Below are 22,037 nucleotides of genomic sequence, written 5' to 3' on the forward strand. Positions count from 1 at the left end.
GCTCCACATCCGTCCCTTTGGGCTCTGCCCTGCCCTCGGGGCTGCCGCCGGCCTCTGAACTCGTCTCTGGCCGCGCGGTGGGACGTCAGGGCCCTGAGTGGCGCTGCGAGGCCGGAGCCGCGAGAGGACGCCTGTTCTGGCTGCAGGTGCGCCGCCTGCCTTGGGCCTGGGGAGCTCAGCAGCCCGCGGGAGAGCCGCCTCTGCACCTGCCTGCCGGCCCGGCCTCTCTCCCCGCCTCCGTCCTGGCCTCCCACCCGACCTCCTTCCCGGTCTCCCTCCCGACCTCCATCCCGGCCTCCCACCCGGCCTCTGTCCTGGCTTCCCACCCGACCTCCGTCCCGGCTCCCGCTCAGCCTCCCACTCGACCTCCGTCCCGGCCTCCCTCCCGACCTCCGTCCCGACCTCCGTCCCGGCCTCCCTCCCGACCTCCGTCCCGGCCTCCCTCCCGACCTCCGTCCCGACCTCCGTCCCGGCCTCCCTCCCGACCTCCGTCCCGACCTCCGTCCCGACCTCCGTCCCGGCTCCCGCTCAGCCTCCCACCCGACCTCCATCCCAGCCTCCTCCCTTTGCTGCACCTCCGGGGGGGCTGCTCCCGCTCCCGGGACCCCCCCCCCCCCAGGAAGTTCCTGTGGAAACCGCCGCCTCCGCTTGGGTGGAGCCTCTCTTAGTCCTCAGTCCCTTAATCCTTGACACTTTCTCTCAACCTCAATGTAGTAGCTGCTTTTATCCCCCTGCAGCTGATACCTCTGAACTCTTAAGGTTAGAGTCCTCTGTTATCCCCCGAATTAGCCACCTTCTCCGAGGTAACAGTGATTTTAGTAAAATTTCTCATCACATACCCGGTGTGGGTCCTCCCCAGACATCACCCTCAGTGGACAGACTCCTGAGTCTCCACCATTTTATTTTAATATTTTAAAATACTATTAAACTTTTTTTTTTTTTAAATTGAACTCTAAAGTCGACACAATGTCACATTAGTTGCAGGTGTACGACTTCATGATTTGACGACTCTGTTGTTACTAAGCCACTTAAAAATGGGGCCATCGGGTCTCTATTCTGCTGCTGGCAGAGCCGATTGATGGCGTTGATCAGAGCCCCCTCGCCTGTATCAGAACCTTCCTGCCGGGGGATCCCTGGGTGGCTCAGCGGTTTAGCGCCGCCTTAAGCCCCGGGGCATGATCCTGGAGTCCCGGAATCGAGTCCCGCGTCGGGCTCCCTGCATGGAGCCTGCTTCTCCCTCTGCCTGTGTCTCTGCTCTCTCTCTCTCTCTCTCTCTCTCTCTCTCTGTGCCTATCATGAATAAATAAATATATTAAAAAAAAAAAAAAAGAACCTTCCTCCCTCGAAGCCTTTTCAGGTGAGCTCACCGTAGGTATGGCTTGGCCCATACCCCAGCGAGGCCGCTCCACTCTTACCTTTTCCCTTCTCCTGGTGTATGTTCCCCCGTTGGCGGCGGGGTCTCCGGGAGAGTGGGCGTTTGACTCCACCGAATGAGTGAGCGAGACGGAGGCGTTAATGTCTGCAGTTTGAACGTCGGAGGGCAGCGGGCGTACAGGCTTTGGAGCCACGGATGGCTGGGGGTGCTTGGGGTAAGCGTTTTCGAAAGGTTCAAGCTAAAATGATAGCATCTCATGATTATGGAGGTGGCGTGATTTATACATTCCATATGTTGAAGCAGACCCAAACTTGTTTGTAAGAAAATCCTGTCTCTAACAGTAGGGACTCTTGAGATCACTTTTATGAAGAGGTGGACAGGCCTCCCCCTGAAGTGGCATCCTCATGAGCCTGCTCTCTTTCCAGAAGGGATGTTGTCTCTCGCCCAGCACAGGTGAATGTATATGCACCTGCCCTTAATCAGCAACAACCCCTGTGCCCCAGAGAGTGACCCTTAACTATACTGCCCAAATGTTCGAAATCTCATTTTTGAGAAATGTGCATGGAACAGGCCAAACATGGAGTAATCAGTTCATTTCTCTAGAAATTAAGGAGACGTGTCTGAGGCACCTTTGGCCACATGTCCAGTCCCTTTACCTGGACAGTATTGTGACACATTCATGCCGGGGATGACGCAGCCTCACTCCTACATGCAAGGGCTTCTTTGAGAACCTGCAGGAGAAATTTCACATTTCAGTTCAGGAGTAAATGTGCTTCTAAGCAATAGGTTTGCCCTTATCTTTAAAAGCTACTCTCTGTGAATAATGGAACAAACCACCTGTTCACAGCTGGGAAGTTTAGCCACACTTGCTGTCCACATATAGCTGGTGTATAGGCTGTTAATAGGATGCACCCTTCAGTGCTTCCCTGCTGGCTCTATATGATTTTAAAAAATTCTTATTTCTCCTTTGTTCTGATTTCTTTTTTTTTTTCTTTACAGTTTGTGTCATTTCCTTAGAAATTCTCATTTTGGAATACGTGTATAAAGAAATACATGGAATGAATGAATTTAAATCTCATCTCTTTCACTAGCTGATCCCAGTGTGTTTTCCCTGCCATAAATGAATATCATGGTTTATAGGGTTATTAGGATTAAATGAAATAAAAGTGTGAGAAATACCTGGCCAAGGCTTGAGGACATGGTAGGTGCTCAGTAGCTATACTAATCTTCCTTATGATGCATGTAGGCCTCTAAAATTTGTTTGAGTAGAGAACAGATACCTCACCGAGCATGGTTTGAATACATTCTTCAAAAAATAAGCCAAAAAATAGGCGACAGGTTTGGCAAAGTGAGATTCTGGGGACAAAGTAATGAGATACAGACCTTGCCCTCAAGGAATTTGCACTGTGGTTATAAAGGCGGCTGAGTACGCAGTTACTTGACAATAATGTGACAGATCTACATCGACGAGCCCAGCCTAGAGGAGGAGATGGGAAGGCTTTCTTAGAGATGAGACATGAGGTCAGCCATGCATGGTGCCTTTTTTTTCTTTTTTAAAGATTATTTATTTATTCATGAGAGACACAGAGAGAGGGGCAGAGACACAGGCAGAGGGAGAAGCGGGCTCCATGCAGGGAGCCTGATGTGGGATTCGATCCCAGGACCTTGGGATCACGCCCTGAGCTGAAGGCAGACACTCAACCATTGAGCCACCCAGGCGTCCCCATGGTACCTTTTTAAAATTGTTTTTGATGCTATCAAATGATTACTTTTACGGGTCGCATTTTCCCAGATTAGGCTGTATACAGTGTGGAGGGGGATAGGGGAACAGAGTTGTTTTGTTTTTTAATTTTAATATTATATGAAAGTGCTTAAATTAAGAAAAGTCTAGCTAAGTGACTTTGATCACCAGGAAACGTAGAATTAATACTAGCCACTGAAAACCCTCCGTGGGATGAAAAGGCAAGGAGCACCCAAGTGAGCGATGATGTTATTTCTAGCTAACTTAACGTTTCATTCATTTCAGAAATTTAAGAATTCACGATGGATACAATACAGGTATACCAAATAGATGAGTAAATCGATTTCTTAAGAATAGTGCCTGTCGGGATTCCTGGGTGGTGCAGCGGTTTAGCGCCTGCCTTTGGCCCAGGGCACGATCCTGGAGACCCGGGATCGAATCCCACGTCGGGCTCCCGGTGCATGGGGCCTGCTTCTCCCTCTGCCTGTATCTCTGCCTCTCTCTCTCTCTCTCTCTGTGTGACTATCATAAATTAAAAAAAAAAAAAATAGTGGCTGTCTTCCAGGGGGAAAAATAGGTCTAGCATAAATGTACTTAGTCTATGAACTACCAGGAGGTGTCACTGTCCCCCAGTTAATGGCCTACTCCAGCCGCACTATTGCAGGTACGGGTTTGTTTTTGTTTTTTTGAATAACAGCAGGCTGTGATAGATTGATAAGAATATCTGATTTCTGGTATTGAATTTATGAGAAGGATCGGACTTCACAGGAAACACGTGCCCAAAATGTGTAGATTTGTTTCATCTTGAGTCTTCATGCCCCAAATATGAACCCTGTTAGCTGCTCCATATGTGGAAGTTATCTGGATACTCTGGGTTCCACCTGCACTTGAACATGAAGGTGGTGAAAGGTTCTTCAAAATATCCTCTCTGATCTTGCTTTCTGCTCACAGGTTCAGGTGGCCTTGTTATGATTTAACTGCATTGCCTAATTTATCGGATCTCCTAGGATATTTTGGCCTTGGGCACAACCTAAGATACTGAACCTTTTCTTCAAGTCACTCTTCATTGTGTGTGAAGCAGAATGAGAGTGTTTTGAGGGACAAAATGAACCAGTATCTGCCCCAGTTACTAACAAATGGGGACATCAGACTGAGTCTGAACCAATATATGCTCAAGAGTATCCAGCAATAGCACAATGTCAAAGAAAAGTCCATTCTCTGGTCTTGGTAGCCAGGAAACGGACTTGAGAGTTGATAATTAAGTGTCTGATCAGGGAGCCTGTGGGGAATGGGCTTCTCCAAGATGAATATACATAAGGGAACCATTTCTAGTGCAATTCTGCTTAGTACCTCAAAGGAAGTGGTTGGTCTTCTCCATGTGGTCAGCTTCCGCAGTGAAGCAGGGTAGTCCGGCCAGCTTGGTCCTCTAGGTAGTTAAGGCTGGAAGAAGCAGTTGAGAATGAAGTTAAAAGTGCTTCATAAATAGAAGAAATAGAGATTCATGTCCTGGACAAATTCTGTGAAAAATGTGAAACACTTAGAAATTATTCCATGCTGTGTGGACATCCTCCTGTCTGTATTTTGATTATTTGACTTTCTTTTAAATTTTTCATTTCATGGGGGAAAAATTAATGACAACCTAATATTTAGGCAGTTCCAATGGTGAACCAAAAATAGAATTTGATATGTTTTCAGGGCATCTCTATATGCTTGCAAAGTCTATGGAGATGTAGTTTACATAACATGGGCATAAAATTATATTCCTAAAATTCAGGAATGGAGAGCTAAGCTAACTCAATTCTAGTAGCCCAGTCACTGCTGAAATGGAACAGGGCTAATGAACAATGCTTTATTGATGGCCCTGATGCTTCAGCAGCAGCACGGTGTAATGAACACTTCTAATCAGAAAGGTTTACATCCTGACTCTACCACAAACCATGACTTCGGACAAGTTCTTGCGCTTCGGCCTCAGTTTCCCTATTTGTAAGATGGAGGTAATATCTCTTTGGTTGTTCTACTTTGTGTATGTGCGTTATCCTTTGACTTGGTGAGAATACATCAGTATCAGGAAACTGATATCAACTCATACGTCAGAAAAGACATATGAGGAAGCGATTACTGTATAAATGGGTGAAAGGTTCCTGCTAACCTTGGAAGGGTGGGTAGTGGCGACCTCGGTCCAGGGCCTAGGACATAGGACTTCAGTGTTCTATGTCGATTTCTCTTGACACTACTCGTTGGCCCTACTTTTCAGTGGAACTTTTCTTTCTTTCTTTCTTTCTTTCTTTCTTTCTTTCTTTCTTTCTTTCTTTCTTTCTTTCTTTCTTTCTTTCTTTCTTCTTAAGATTTTATTTATTTATTTATTCATGAGAGATACAGAGAGAGAGAGGCAGAGACACAAGCAGAGGGAGAAGCAGGCTCCATGCAGGGAGCCTGATGAAGGACTCGATCCCGGGACTCCAGGACCATGCCCTGAGCCGAAGGCAGACGCTCAACCACTGAGCCACCCAGGCGTTCAGTGGAACTTTTCAATGAAAGCCAACAGCTTGGTGTGTAATTTTAAAAACCAGCACCCAGTTTTATTTATTTCTCAAATTTCCACAGTAGCTGCACAGGCTTTCCTATAGTTCGATGCTCAGTGATGTTTTTTTTTCCCCTATTTATTTATTTTTAAAGATTTTCTTTATTTGAGAGAGAGAGAGCACATGAGCAGGGGTGGAGAGGGGCAGGGAGAGTGGAAGAAGCCCTCTACCTGCTGAGCAGGGAGCCTGACCCAGCTCGGTCCCAGGTCATGACCCAGGCCCAAGGCAGATGCTAACCCACTGAGCCCCCCCAGGAGGCCCTCAGGGATGCCTTTAAAGGCACAAAGATTTTGAGGACACCTTTCCTAAGTCCTGTTAAATGCAGTCTCCAGCACTCGGTGGTAGGATTATAGGATCTCAGTGTGTCCTGCTGACCTTGGTGTTACAAACTCAGGAAATGGGTGTAAGGATCCACCCCCAGGCCTCCACATTGTACCCGTCAGGTCACCTTGGGCAAAGTTGGGTCTTGCTCTTTGCTCCTTGTGCCACAAGGTGGTTGTGAGACTCAGACGAGATACTGGAAACTACTTTGCATGCATCCAACCTTGGCTGTTAATAAACAGATAAACGGTAAACATGGCTGCGTGTTGAAAAAAGATCATTTCATATACATTATGATTAGTACTAATGATAGTCATCAACAACAGAATTCCAAATTTTATTTTATTTATTTTTAAAATTTTTACTTGTTTATTCATGAGCGACACAGAGAAAGAGGCAGAGACACAGGCAGGGAGAAGCAGGCTCCATGCAGGGAACCCGATGTGGGACTCCGTCCCCAGGGCTCCAGGATTACGCCCTGGGCCGAAGGCAGATGCGCAACTGCTGAGCCACCCAGGTGCCCCAGAATTTCAAATTTTAAAAGGTTGAGAGAAGTCCTAGAAAAAAAATGGACAGTTTTATGCAGGTCTCCGTATGTGCTAGAAGACAGGTAGGAGTTGTGCAGAGTTGGGGTGGAGGAAGGAATTGGCTGGAAATGCTGGCACAGAATTCAGGAGAGAAGGGGCCTCAGGATGATTGGTTTTCTCCATTACCTTTGTTTCCTTATGAAGTTTCTCATCCAAAAGGGTGAGTGATTTGGTCATGAGCTCTAGGCCTGGGTAAAATTCTCCACCTAACACTTCGATCAGGTTTGATGGGATTATGCTCTTGGATAATTATCTTTGGGGTGTTTGGGATTCGTTTGCTTAGTCCCTCTCAACCCCCCAGCGTAGGCTGGAATATCTTGGCTCAAAACCAGCCCATGAGCTCTGCTCTTTTCACTGTTGGCGACAAGCATCCTACCTGTCGTTTCCCTGGCTGGTCAGGCCTGCAGGTAGGGTGCGGGCCGGGCCGTCCTGGAGGCACAGGATTTGGGTTTTAACTCCTCGCAGGAGTCAAAGGCTGTATCAGCCAGGAGCAGAATCTGTTTTTAGCTACAGAAAGTCAGTTTGCTTATAGTGGTGCGGGTGTTTCACGAAACCCGAGGGTAGAAGGACCACTGGGTCCAGACACAGGAGCTGGGCGCCCTTACAAGCAGAGACCAGCTCACCCCGTGAAGCCTCGTTCCGCTCCGTCGCCCTGCGCCGGGCGGTGTACCCGGGCCTGCGGTCGGCGGGGGAGCGTGGCCGCACCGGGCCCGCAAGCCAACCCGCGGTCTTCCGGCGCCAGCGTAAAGTTACCGGGCGACTCTGGCATCTGAGGCCTCGGAGCGGTCCAGGAGCCCGCCCCGGGCCTCCGGCAGTGGGCGCGGACGTGGGGCCTGCAGTGCACGCGGAGGCCCATCGCCGTGCAAGCGATGATGTTCCCCCACAATGCAGGATGCCGTGGTCTGGATGAGGATTTCTTTTCTTTCTTTTTCTTTTTCTTTTCTTCTTCTTCTTTTTTTTTTTTTTAAATAGATTTTATTTATTTGAGAAAAAGAATGAGAGAGAGCATCAGCAGTGGGGAGAGGGAGAAGCAGGCTCTCTGCTGAGCAGGGACCCGATCCCAGGACCCCGGGATCATGACCTGAGCCGAAGGCAGACGCTTAACCCACTGAGCAACCCCCCCCCCCCCGGTGCCCCCGGGGACAAGTGTTTCTAAAGATGTCTTAGTTAATATTTTCTCCAAGGGAGGAGACTTTTTTGGTTCAGGAGGCTAGGAAGTCATCTAATGCATGGTGATGGCTGGAATCTGTTCTAACAAACCTTCAGTGTGTGCATCCCCAAGCAGGTGGGAACTAGAGTTTCCTGGCCCTTGGGGCCTCCGCTCCCCATGTTGTGCCATCTGGAGATGGGGACCCCATGTTTAACAGCTCATTGGGCAAACCTCAAGAGCACCACTCCGGCCCTGGTTCTACCACAGGGCCCACCCCAGGTTCCCTCAGGTGGCGTGTTTTCCCTGGTAAGTCTGTTCCCACGTATTTTTCCCCTCCTGTTTACCTCACTGTGTCACCCCTGAGAAGTGGCACTGCCGTGTCCCTCACCTAGGAAGCCTCTCCCACGCCCTGTCAGCAAGCCAGGGAGGTGACCCTGCCCGTAACGCCATACGGGGCACTCACTACGATACACGGGCTCGTCCTCTGGTTGGTTTGTCTCTTCAAAAGCCATAGCACATCTCAACCTTTCGCTGTGCCCCCACAGGGCCGCCACCTCATAGGCCTTCAAGAGAAACAACAGATCAATACATAAAATGAGCCTCAATTCTTTAAAAGTCTGGCTTTATGTTTCCTTGTGTCTCGTATCAACAGTCCTAGTGTGGGAGCTAAAAGGACAGGCTCAGATGCCAGACCGCCTGGGTCCATCTCCCATCTGTTCAGTGTCTTTGCTGTGTGCACTTAAGCAAGTTAACCTCTCTGCGCCTCAGTTTCCTCATCTGTAGGGGGCATGATAATGATACCTACCTCAAACAGTCATTAGTTGAGGGCTCAAAGTCTGACACCCAGAAACTACTCCTCAAATGTTAGTTATTACCATTATCAATCGTCTCAATCACCGCCAAGAGACTTTTGTAGACTTAAGTGTGTTTTGTGAGCAATATGAAGGCCACTTCTTCAGGAATGGTTAGTGTTGTCACCAGCCGTGACCCTTCAGAAAGAGGTTCATGTGGTCTTTGTCTGGAAGCACCTCCACTGTGTGCCCTAAGATGTGAGCAACCCAACAACATCTGGAGACTGAGAAGTGGGCCCAAAGTTCTACTAGGGGATGCTTTCTATAGCAAGACAGTGTGCTTATCCTATGGTGATTAGATTCGCTTTTGATGAACAAGTGGGCTTTTTGGGAAACAGGTGGAGTGATGAGATGCATAATGTCCTGTGGTCTGAGCATCCTTAGCCTTTGGGGGTTTGTGGGTGGCAAGGTGGGTGGCCAAAAATTATCCTTTGAGGAACACAGGGCTGGCAGGAATTTTTGCAGAAACCGACAAGCCACTCCTAGAATTTATATGGAAATATAAAAGACTTAGAATAGCCAAAACACAAATTTAAAAAAATAAAATAAAATTGGAGGAATTTTATTTCCCAATTTCAAAACTTACCATTAAGCCACAGTTAGGACAGTGTGTCCTGGCCTAAGGATAGACATGAAGATCAATAGAAAGAATTGGCAGTCTAGAAATAAATCTTTATGTTCAACTGATTTTTTGATGACAAGGTGCCAAGGCAATTAATCCAGGATAGCCTTTCTAACAAACTGTGCTGGGACAACTGGATATCCACACAGGAAATGATGATGAATTTCAATGTGTACCTCACTCCATATATAAATATGAACTCAGAATTATCATGGACTTAAATAGAAGAGCTGAAACAATAAAACCTGTAGAGGAAAAAAAGAGAAAATCTTCAAGACTTTACATTAGCCAAAGATTATTTTGAAGTTTGAACAGAAGCACAGTGTGTAAAAGAAAAAACTGAAATTGGACTTGATCAAAATCAAACATTTTTGGGCTTCAAAATATAGCATGAAGAAAATGAAAAGACAAATGGCAGGCCAAGAGAAAATATTTGCAAAACGCATCATCTGAAAAGGGTTGAAAACATGTACGTTTCAATAACAAGACCAGAATCTCATTTAAAAAAATGTTTAAAATACCTGAATAGAAATTTCACCAAAAAAGAGATAAAAATGGCTAAATAAGCACATGAAAAGGTGGTCAGTGTCATTAGTCATCAGGGAAATGCAAATTAAAACCACAATGAGACACCACTTCTTTTTTTTTCTTTTTATTTTTTATTTATGATAGTCACACAGAGAGAGAGAGAGAGAGAGAGGCAGAGACACAGGCAGAGGGAGAAGCAGGCTCCATGCACCGGGAGCCCGACGTGGGATTCGATCCCGGGTCTCCAGGATCGCGCCCTGGGCCAAAGGCAGGCGCTAAACCGCTGCGCCACCCAGGGATCGTGAGATACCATTTAAAAACCTACTTAGAATGTTCATACTAAAAAGTTGGCAGACATTGAGGAGGGTGGGCGGAAACGGGAGCCCTCATATGGACTGCTGGGGGTATATAAAATCGCGCAGCCACTTTAATTTTGCAGTGTCTTAAAACGTTAAACATATACTGAAAATATGACCCAGCAATTTCACTCCTGGTGTTTCCCCAAGGGAAATGAAGAGATACATCCATGCAAAGACTTGGCGTGGGCAGATTCTTGACCGTTTTATGCATAATAACTAGAGATCGGAAATAACCTAAATGTCCATCAACGGGTCAATGGATAGACATCATGTGGTAAGTCTATGTATTGAAATATTCCACAGAGAAGAAAAAAAAGAAGGAACAAACTACTGATGTGAGCTGTGATGTGAACAAACCTCAAAATTTTATACTAAGTGAAGGAAGTCAGACACAGGAGAGCATATATTGAATGATCCCATTTATATGAAGTGTCCAGAGAAGACAAAACCACATGTAGGGAAAGAAGATTGATGGTACCCTGGGGCTGGGGGTGGGATTGGGAGATGGGAATTAACACGGACTCTAGAGGGTGTTTTGGGGGCGATAGACATGTTATGTTCTATCTGCTTGGTGATTTAGCTTCAGCACACAATACCCGCCATTATTGCACAACTTGGTAAATTTACTAAAAATCACGTCTGCTTGGAAGGGTGACCTCTAGAATATACAAAATATTCCTCAGTAAAGTCAGAGGAGGCAGTGCAGAGGGGGTGGATAGAGATAGAAAGGGAGAGGAGAGAGATAAAAAGGCAGGTGAGAACCCCCGGAGCGAGGCTGTCTGGATCTGACACCTGGCAAGTCCAACATCTCTGCCTCAGTTTCCTGTTAGTGAAATTGAAAAAAACAATGAGTCACCAATCACAAAGCAGTGTTGGGAAGATTGTGGTAATACACGAAGTGTGCTCAATTTGGGCCATGGAGCTCGATAGGATATCGGCTATGATCATGATAATAGTTGTTATCGGCGGTGGTCTTCACTCTACCGAGGATCCAGTTCGGATTTGGATAATTTAGTTCAAATCTTGGAGGACAGGCCTGCAGCTGGCAGATGGCCGTGATCAGTCCTGTGGATGAGACTTGGGGGGGAACCTGAGAGCCTAAAGCGCAGGACTCATCAGGCCCGCGAAGCCTGCGAGGCTGGGGCGCTGGAGCCTTGTGGACAGAAGCTGTTTCTTCCCTGCAGCATCGTCGCCCCTGGGTGCCGGGGCCTCCTGGGGCACTGGGCAGGTGATTCGGAGGCATGGAGGAGGAGCACCCTGTCTGGGAGGGTCAGCAGAGGAACGGATGTCTGGGGGGGGGGGTTAGGAATCCCCTGATATTTTCGAGATGAAGGGTGTAGAGGGTTAGCGAGCAAGAGGGTACAAACCTGAGCAAATCCCAGAGGTGCGATGGAGCTCGAGGAAGGAGCAGAGTGATGAGAAACATGGCCAGGTTCCACGGAGGGCCTTCTGAGCCCCAGGAGATAATAATGAAGAACTTGGATTTTACTTCAGGACGATGAGGACCAGTGAAGAGATCCAAGCGGGTCCTCGGGCCGCTCAGGTACCGTCAGTCAGGGTGCTCTCAAGGGCTCCTGAGCATCTGCCCTGTTCTGGAGCTGGGGTGCCATCAGGGAGGGTGCTCCCGAGGGTCCCTGAGCATCTGCTCTGTTCAGGAGCTCTGGTGCCATCAGTGAGGGTGCTCCCGAGAGCACCTGGGCATCTGCTGTGTTCAGGAGCTGGGGGACCGTCAGTGAGAGTGCTCCCGCGGGCTCCCATGCATTTTCCCTGTTCTGGAGCTTGGGGACCATTAGTCCCCAAGGGCACCTTATCAGTCCTGCTCTGTCCAGGAGAGACCATCAGGGAGGGTGCTCCCGAGGGCACCTGGGCATCTGCGCTGTTCAGGAGCTCGGGGACCGTCAGTCAGGGTGCTCCCAAGAGCACCTGGGCATCTTCTCTGTTCAGGAGCTCTGGTGCCATCATAGTGCTCCCGAGGGCACCTGGGCATCTGCGCTGTTCAGGAGCCCCACCTCCTTTCCTTGCCTCTGGCAGGCAGCCCCCCCTCCCCCGAGGGCTAGTGTTCCCCCAGGGCCCACATGCACACTGGTGGGCGGTTAGAAACCTGTTTCCTGGCTCCCCTGAGGGCGTACGAGGCAGAGTGTGGCCGGAAGCCTGTCACTAAGGCTAGACCTCAGCGAAGCCTGGAGGGGAGAATGCTTCTCGCACCCCCCCACCCCCTGCCCCGGGGGGTCTGCTGCGGACAGCCCGTTAGCAGCCCCAGTGGCCAAGCCCCAGGGCCGAGGGGCAGGTGCCGGGTGGTTTGTACAGCGTCCCCTGGGAAAGGATCGCTCCGGGAGAGCGGGGCTGGGCCGAGGGAGGCGGGAGGGGGTGCGGCCAGAGGCAGCAGGGGAGGCTGGGGAGAGGCCGCGGAGGCTGCTGCGGGGCTCAGGACGCCGGGGGCTGGAACCGCGGCCTCTCCAGCTGCGCCCCAGGCAGGGAGCCGGGCGGCCGAGCCTGAGCGTGGCTGCGGCGCCGGAGCCACAGGCTGCTGCTGAGCCCGGGCTCCCGGCGCGAACTCCCAGTGCGCGCTCCTTGGCCTCTGGGGGGCGGGGGAGGGGGGGCGGTGGCTTAAAGGAGGGTGGGTCGGCTCCTCTAGGAAGATCTGGGCTGGCTCTGGGCTCCTCACTGATTTAAGCAGTTACCTTCATGAGATCTGACTTCGGGGTGCTCATCGAGGAGGAAGGCAGAGCGGTCCCCAGGCTGCAGATGAGAAAGGATGACAGTTTCTGAGACTTGACCAGCTCCTGGAGGGCCCTCTCACCTTTTCAAAATGCCTTTTAAAGCATTTGATACCTTCAAGGAAAAAATCCTGAAACCTGGAAAGGAAGGAGTGAAGAACGCCGTGGGAGATTCCTTGGGGATTTTACAAAGGTAAAGTTTGAATGCAAACTTAAGGTTTATTTCTGAGTAGTTTCGTATCACCAATGTTTGAAAGACTTTGTTTCATATTTTAAAAGCCACATTTTTTTTTTTTTTTTTCTAAAAGAGAGGGTAGGTCAGATTACACGGCTGCTGGAGCCCCTTCAGCTCCAATACACTGTGTCTGGAAGAAAGAACAAAGATCCATCGAAAGTATAGGGTTGAATTAGGAAAATAGCAAGACAGGCACTGTGCTTATACAGCAGTATTAGTACTTACTGGAGATGGTGATACTGCATATTGTGTGTTTGGCTTTGAATAAGAAAAGACAGAGGAAGAAAATAGTCCCTGTTAATTCAGTACTAATGACAAAATCAGGAACCCCTGATACATGGCTATGCTTTTAGTTGAAATAATACTTAATGTTTCACTCTAAGTGAAAATTAGATATATGTGTTTGGTTTGCTCTATAAACTATATACAGTGGTTGCTGACTGTGTGGTTTTGAAAGAAAAGAATAGTTACACAATGGTTTGAAGAAAGTATCTTTAAAAATTTATATTTAGGTAAAAAAAAAACTTTACATGGCTATAGTGGGAAGATATTATGTATTATCATTAAAGTGAATGTTTTTGTCCAAACCAAAAAATAAATCTTTTTTAAAAGTAAAATACATTATTATTGGAAGGAGGGTTTGCCATAAATGAATGAATTGCTATGACATTTTAATTTGTGATTTTTTAAAATAGACATAGCCTTTCTAGGTTTTAGAGATGAATTAATAAGCAGTCCTTACGTACAAGGTAAGATGACTTCTTTAAACCCTCTGATGTAGATAAATGTGAAAAATACTCTTGGTAATATTTTTATATATTTGAATGACTATTACTAATCCTGATGAATGAAAATGGCTTTGAACTTTTATATGTTATCCCTTACATTAAAAAACTTTAGCCTGCAGAGGACTATTTCTTGGCACACAGAGATTCATTCCATTCTTTGGGGTTTTCCAACATAGGGGCTCCTTTCGGGGTCAAATTTCCACTGTATCACTCTTGATGAGCTTTCATAGTAAGAGAACTGGGTTCGGCCCTTCATTAATGTAAAAGCTAAAAACACAAAGATTTCAATTAGACCTACACTGAATTATCATGTATGGATAAAAACCTAGTTGACAGCAGGACAAACCAGCCAAACATAGGAAATGATGATAATGACCTTTTCTTTTAAGAATGTTTGGGTTTTGTGTTGCGCACTCCCTGGGGAATGTCCATCTTCCTGTGGTGGCGTTCATTTGATTAAAAACAAAAAAGGACACCACGATGGTCTGATTGGCATATTCAGATATGATGACAAAGGACTCTGACAAAGTCAAGAACAAAAACCATGACTTTGGACTATAGTTGACCATAATCACCTTTATAATCACCAAACTCTGTGCCTTAGTTTATATCATATTTGACAAGGAAGCACTTAGAAATTTTCTTTCCGACATTAGGTGGACTTGCTTTTTTGAAATGGAGTCACTGTCTTTGGTAAGAGACTTATCCTAAGAGCCAGTTTTGTGATGTGTGATTAGATGACCCACTCAAAGATAATCTTTTGTTTGCCAGATGGGTTTGCTTTGACATATGACCAAATGTGTGATTTCCAAGTTGTACGACCTCAACCCAAAACTGAGCTATGTGTTTAAGATTCTGAATGCTTTCCTTGGAAGTAAATCCCAACACAATAGAAAAATCGCTAACAGAGCTTGAGATGCAGAAGACACTAAATGCATGTGTCTTAATGGTAGACGACTTGGGAAAAAACAAAGCCAAACTCAAACCCCTTCTTTCAGTGATCCTAGAAGGAAATTATTGGCAGAGGAAGGTTTAAAAAAAAAAAAGGCATAGTTAACCAGCAATCCAAGTTGACCCTAAGCTCTGGGGGTCTTCGAGCCGAGCTCCAGAATTAGGGCTCCTCTAGCGAGACCAAGTCTGCCGCATGCTTGGTATTCACCTTGTCTGTAAGATTTTTATACATAAAGTGCCTCACTCAGGGCCAGGTCTGTAATGAACAGTCCCTCCCCTTGCTGATTTTTTTTTTTTTACCAAAAACATCTAAACGGAATTCTTGGGGTGCTTTGGTCACAAAATTATTTATTTGAGAGACAGCATTGGCGTGTGTATGAGGTGGGGGAGAGGTGCAGAGGGGGAGGGAAAGGAGTGAGAGAGAGAATCTCAAGCAGGCTCCCAGCTTCATGTGGAACCCAACATGGGGCTCAGTCTCATGACCCTGAGATCCTGACCTTAGTGGAAACCAGGAGCTGGATGCCTAACGGAATGAGCCACCCAGGCCCTTCTGTTGGGGTGCTTTTTAAGTATTGAGGGCTCCTCGTGGTCGGGGGAGTGACAAGTGCATAAGAAACATCTGAAGTTAGCGCTTGGGGCTGATGACGGTCAGGCATCATTCCTGGAGAAGGGTCATTGATTAAAAAAAAAAAAAGCAGCTGAACAATTTAATCGGCTAAAAGTACAGCAATAGTTCAGAGGTGTAGGAAGCAAGACTATTCTCATGGATAGTCTACTAATGGGACATCTGATGCAGAAGGCATTACATCAGGAAGTTGCTATCTAGAAATTGGCACGCAGGTTTGTTCAACTTACACGACACCATAGGGTCATCAAATCACACTGGCACACGTTATCTGTTCTAGGCACCGCAAACACACTTAATTCTATTAAGCCCTATGGGGTGGGGACTGTTGTAGTTACCATTTTATTTTTATTTATTTTTAAATTTTTAAAAAAATTTTAAAAGATTTTATTTATTTATTCATGAGAGATGCAGAGAGAGGATCAGAGACACATGCAGAGGGAGAAGCAGGCTCCCTGTGGGGAGCTCGATGTGGGACTTGATCCCGGGACTCCAGGGTCATGCCCTGAGTGGAAGGTGGACCCTCCACCATGGAGTCCCCTAGGTCCCCCGGGCCACCAGCTTCTCCACGGGGCAGCCTAAGGCAGGACCCATGGGTTCTGTCATTGTGTGTCTCCTGCTGTACCTGTTTTGCCATGAATTGAGTGTCTCGGTCTTTGGTGTTGCTCATCGGGATAGTGCGAGCCATGGGGGGCAAGGCTGACTCACACAGGGAGGGGGCAGTGAGGCAGCCCCAGGTGGGATGAAGTGCTACCCTTTCTGGGTGCAAGGAGTGTGACATACACAATTTGCCCCCAAGAGCCGAGTGGGCCCCTTGAGGATAGGGCCGGGCATTGGACGTGGGGCTGGGGGTAAGAGGCTTGGTGAGGAACACCCCGCACCGCCTCTATGTCTGTCCCCCAGTTCCTGCACAGCCAGTGCCCCGGAACCGCCTGGGGAGAGCAGAGGGTGACCACCATCCACCAGCTGGGCCTGCTGTATACATCAGCTGCGGAGGGGTGCTCTGTGCTGCGTGTCCACGAGCACCCTGAAGGGGTCCCTGCGTGTCCCACTCTTGTCCCTGCTCGGTGCTCAGCCTCACGTCTGGCAGCTCCTCTCAGTCAGGTTCTCCAAATGCCACTGTGACCTGCTTGCCCTTGTCCTTGACCTTAAAGTGCTGCCCACCACCTCCCCAGCCGCCCAGTCCGCCCTCTGGCTCTGGCAGCTCCTGCCACCGTGTGAGGCCTGTGGGGGGACAGGCTGTCCTGCTCCTGCTGCCCTGTGAAGGGCCTGTGGTCCCTCAGGCTGCCCGAGGGTGCACTTAGCCCATGGGGTGATCCGCCCCATCTAGTAAATCTACAGAGCGTGTCTACTTTCTTTGAGCCTATTGATCCTTTTTTCCTATGATCTGCCATAACAGGTCTGGCATCTTTCTTGAAAAATGGAAAAAGTTAAAGGGACACCTACTTACTGAATGATTCTCAATGGTTAATGTTGAAAGTGTGTCATGAATTTTTGTATTCCAGATCACGGACCTCAACATCTTAGCTAGAGGAGTAGAAGAGAGCCAACCTAATCCTCAGGAATTCATCCAAATGGTCCGTTATAACAGTTACTAAAACAATGAAATAGGCCTTTACTTTAGGTTTATTGGACAGTGAAGGCGGGGAGAGGAAGCGAGCCCCTGAACCCAAAGAAGAATATTCTTACAGCCTTGGTTATCCTGCCCTTGACATGAGTATGAGAGGCAAGAGGAACAACATTGGACATGCTGATTAAATCATGACCTGACTCCTCCAGGTCCCCACCTTTAGCTTCTTATTCAGAGCGGGAAGTCCCTCAAGGTCAAGGTGAAAGGCAAAAGTCAGGGACAGTCCGATCTCCTTCAGTGATGGGCTCTGCTCAATTACCCACCCACCAGAAACGCTTGAGTCATTTTTTTTTTTTAAACACCGTAGTGGCTAATCTCTGCCCACAATGCAATAATGATTAGAAATCAGTACACAATTATTATTTTTTTTTTTAAAAGAGAGGTTGTCAGGCTCCTCTTGGCGTCCCTACTTTGAGCTTCTGAGGGCCACATGAATAGCCCATTAAAAGGCTTTTTTTGGCCTTTGCCAGGATGTTAAACCCTGTGTCATGTGCCCCTTGCATTATTTTTTTCCTAATTCGGTGTCCAACCAAGTCATATTTACAGCTATCAGAGGTTAGGACCTGAACATATCTTTTTATTTTTATTTGGAAGCACTCTCCTGATTTTTAAACTCTGGAAATCAATCCAAATTCTAAAAAACCACACACACACACACACACACACACACACACACGTGTGCACCAAACCATACAGACAAGACATGTCTGTGGGCCCGACTGGCCTTTGAGCTGTCAGTTTGTCACCTGTAGCTCAGGTTTTTGGGATAAAAAAAGTCACAGAGACCAAATATTTTTATTTTCTTTTATTTTTTTCTCATTGTCCACCTTATCATTCCCTAATGAGGTGATAAGCATTGACTCTGCTTGAATGAGGGGACAGGAAAGGATAGAGTCACCAGGAGGAAAATAAAAACAGGTTAACACTTCAAAATCGGTGTGACTGTGCTAGGTGCTGGGATACTTGGTTCCTGACTTTGAACTTATCATATAGCCTACTGGAAGAGGAGATACTGGTTTTAAAAATTACAAAAAAAATATAGATAGTATCCCAGGATTGATAGGGTAGGAGTTGGGTTTTATTGAGATCTTTTTGAATTTGAGGTCTTGAGAGCTGCACTGATGAGATTGTATCTTAAATCCCCAAACCCTCTAGGAGTCAGATTTTAAGTAACCCCCCTTCTTTAAAAGTTACCATGTATTGATTATTTATCAAGTGCTAGGAATGATGTGAAGAGCCTTATTTATATACTTTACGTCATTACGCAGCTAATAAATGCCAGACTGAGCATCTGATGCAGGACTGTCTGATTCTAGGGCACATCTGTTCCCTCAGTCCTTCTTCAATTTTCCTTCTCCAGAACCTTTGAAAATGTCTGCCTAGGTGGAGCACCTGATATTTGGAAGGTGCCTTCTGGTTGGGTCCTGTGGCGCACGGGCAGGAGCAGGCTCGACATCAAATGTGGGCTGTAGCTAGGTGGCTCTTGGGCAGGTTGTTGATATGTACTGAGTCCCCCAAGCTGAAGAGAGGGGTAAATCCTACCTCTCAAGACTGTTCTGAGGGTGAAGAGAGATTATCTGTGTGTAAATATGTGCCTCTCGCAGCACCTGTGTGGAAGGTGGTCCGTATCCTTCAGTTCCCTTGCTTCTTCCTGTAGAGACGCCACTCAATGATGGCGTAAAAACCATTCTGGAGTAAAGGGGACTCTTCTGGAAGGGAAGTCAGAAGCCATAACCAGGTGCCAGAGACCGGGCCACTTGGCAGACATTTCTTTTCTTTTTTTCTTTCTTTCCTTTCTTTCTTTCTTTCTTTCTTTCTTTCTTTCTTTCTTTCTTTCTTTCTTTCTTTCTTTCTTTCTTTCTTTCTTTCTTTCTTTCTTTTCTTTCCTTCTTATGATAGTCACACACACAGAGAGAGAGAGGCAGAGACACAGGCAGAGGGAGAAGCAGGCTCCATGCACCGGGAGCCCGACGTGGGATTCGATCCCGGGTCTCCGGGATCGCGCCCTGGGCCAAAGGCAGGCGCCAAACCGCTGCGCCACCCAGGGATCCCGACATTTATTTTCTCACGGGTCTGGAGACTCCAAGTCCGACATGCCCTGAAGGCCTGTCCCGGTGGCTTGCAGGCTGGCCACCTCCTCGCTGTGTCCGTCTGCGGACGTGCCGTCCTGATGTCTGTGTGTCCAGGTTTCTTCTTACAAGGACACTGGCCTTCCTGCATCAGGGCCCACTCCTCTGACCTCCCTCTGTGGCCTCTTTAAGGGCCTTTGTCCTAACACACGCTGAGGTCCTGGGGCTTGAGGCTTCAGCGTGAGAATTGAGGGTGGAGGCAGCAGGGACACAGGTCACCCGTAATAAATACCGTAAGCAGCAGGTGAGTGGGTTTGAAAAAGCCCTGGACTGATGAGTGCGCCGCGCTTGCGGGTGCGCCGGCCGCTGGTAAAACCACACGGACCGTGCCCTGGTTCCTGGGCCCACGGGGCTGCAAGTGGTGCTGACGGCCAGCCGCAGCTTCCGCAGCCGGGCGCCCGGCCGTTAGTGCGAGGTGGGCTCGTACTTCCCCGGGTGGAAGGGCCGCAGCCCAAGACGGCAGCTCCCCGGGTTTGGAGAAGTGGCGGCCGCAGGCAAACAGCAGCACCCCGGATCCAGCGGTTGCAGCCGCTACTTCTTTTTTTTTTTTTTAATTTTCATTTATTTATGATAGTCACAGAGAGAGAGAGAGAGAGAGAGAGAGAGAGGCAGAGACACAGGCAGAGGGAGAAGCAGGCTCCATGCACCGGGAGCCCGACGTGGGATTCGATCCCGGGTCTCCAGGATCGCGCCCTGGGCCAAAGGCAGGCGCCAAACCGCTGCGACACCCAGGGATCCCCAGCCGCTACTTCTTAAGAAAGAGTTTCTTCTCCTCCAGAGGACCCCAACCCTCTTTAGAAAAACAAAGGAACAAGCAAACACACTTGCTCCGGGCAGTGCCTGGCGGGCGCCCCGCGGCGGGGCGTGCAGCGCGGCTCCAGCAGGGCCCCTCCAGCCGGTAGGGGTCGGCCGCGCCCCCGCTCCCCGCCGCGCGGAGCTGAAGACGAGGCTGAAGATGAGGCGAGACTCTCCCGCCTCCCTCGCTCACCACGCGCACCTTCTCGGAGGGGCCCGCATTCACTCAACACCTACCGCGCTGGTGAAAGCCAAGGACTAGGGCGTGGAAGGTGCCCGGTCCTCAGGCGCCACCAGGGACGCTGTCGCCCGACCCGGCGTCTGCGAACCGCCCCTCCCTGGTGGGGAGGCTGCTCTGGGACCCGCCACTGCGCGAGGACCTGGGGCGCCGCGAGGGCCGCTCGGCGCCTCGGAGGCCTCAAGCCGGGCTTCCCCGAGCCTGGTGGAGCCTGGCCGAGCCTGGCCTCTTGGGTCTCACGCCCAACGTGGTTGAAAAACCTTCCTCTTTGAGCTGGGCTACACGAGAAATGTTACTCTAGTATACTGCTTAAAAAAAAAAAAAAAAAAAAAAAAAAAGAGGTAGAAATCGGGGGCGCCTGGGGGGCTCAGGTGTTGAGCGTCTGCCTTCCGCTCAGGTCACGGTCCAGGGATCCTGGGATCGAGGCCGCATGGAGCTCCCGGCTCAGTGGGGAGCCTGCTTCTCCCTCTTTCCCTGCTTGTGCTCTCTCATTCTCTCTCTCAAATAAATAAAGTCTTAAAAACAAAACAAAACAAAACAAAACAAAACAAAACAAACCCAATCTGTCCCTGAGGGCCCAGCCTGGTTGAAAGGAGCTTTTAGTTGATGTGGGTCCCCCCCTGCCATAACCAGGGTGTGCGAGGGACACAGCAACACCTCAGGAGGTCCCTCCCTCTGGTGGTGGATCCATGTCTGTGCGGGTCTGGTGGCTTGAAGTAGGCTGACTCTGCAAGCACTTTAGGCAAGGGAAACTGGGGCGGAGCGCCCAGCCCTCCTCTCCATCGCTCCCCACATCCCATCTCCAGCTCGAGGGAGGGTGGTTCAAGGTCCCATAGCTATAGGGCCTGCTACCTGGGGAGCCCACACACGCCTTCCTTGGGGCCTATCTTCCCCTAGATCCCACTAATCTCTCTCTCTGCCTCCCATACAGTCGTGCCCTTCCTCTGGAAACAGGGTGTCTCTGACAGCATCATGCACACACAGGTGCTTGTGCTGGTTCAGGTCCTCTAAGAAGACAGGAACACGTGCCCAAGAGATTTATTGAGAGCAGACAGGGAACGAGCCGAGGGGAGAGTGTTTGGACGTCACTGCTATCTGTGTAGGAGAAAGGGCAGGAAGGTTTTGGGAGGAAAAGCCGCAGACTGCACCCCAGTACTGGGAGGTTTTGCAAGGCCAGTTGCCTCTTGCAGGAAAGGGCCTGCCTTCCACCCCTGCTGTGCTCAGTGCTTGTGGGGGGCAGCCTGAGGGAAGGCAGTCTTCAGGCCCAAGGCGGGGTGCATTCAGAGCACACTGTTGTAGGCCGACTTTAATTAAGCTCTCTGAGGCTCCTTGGTGCCTGAAAACGTTAGTCTGTATTACTCTTCATCCAAACTTCTGCATGATTACAGAGAGATGCTGAGTTTATGACTTGTAACCATTGTATTAATAGTAATAATAGTACTATTTACCATTTAGCAATAAAAAGCTCTTTTAGGTACCAAGCACTGTGCTAAATAATTTACATGCGTCATATCATTTAATCATTAAAACAACATTATGAGATAGCTATGATTATTGGTCCATTTTAAAATTTTTTACAAAATGATTTTATTTATTCATTTGAGGGAGAGATTGAGAGAGAGAGTATGAATGAGGGGAGGAGTCGAGGGAGAACCAAACTCACCGCTGAGCAGGGAGCCCAACATGGGACCAGGACCCCGGGATCATGACCAGAGCCAAAGGCAGGTGCTTAACCAACTGAGCCACCCAGGTGCCCAATCAGCCCATTTTAGAGATGGGGGTTGTTATATAACTGAATTGTGTTGCCCCAAAT

At 48.7% G+C, this 22,037-nt stretch overlaps 1 protein-coding gene across 3 annotated transcripts in view; it reads left to right on the top strand.

The window, feature by feature from the left end:
- Window positions 1-1,422: 1,422 nt before the first annotated feature.
- SLC17A8 (solute carrier family 17 member 8) overlaps window positions 1,423-22,037 on the top strand; it is a 56,174-nt gene continuing 35,559 nt past the window's right edge. For 2 of the 3 annotated variants that reach the window (XM_038558784.1, XM_038558785.1), the window contains exon 1: window positions 12,757-13,026. In XM_038558784.1, coding sequence (XP_038414712.1) covers window positions 12,926-13,026 — 101 coding nt within the window. In that variant the 5' untranslated portion in view covers window positions 12,757-12,925. Of the gene's footprint in view, window positions 1,590-12,756; window positions 13,027-22,037 lie in introns of those variants that run through there. The other variant, XM_038558786.1, reaches the window with a different exon arrangement.

Source organism: Canis lupus, chromosome 15 (assembly GCF_011100685.1).
Source record: "Canis lupus familiaris isolate Mischka breed German Shepherd chromosome 15, alternate assembly UU_Cfam_GSD_1.0, whole genome shotgun sequence".
NCBI lineage: Eukaryota > Metazoa > Chordata > Mammalia > Carnivora > Canidae > Canis > Canis lupus.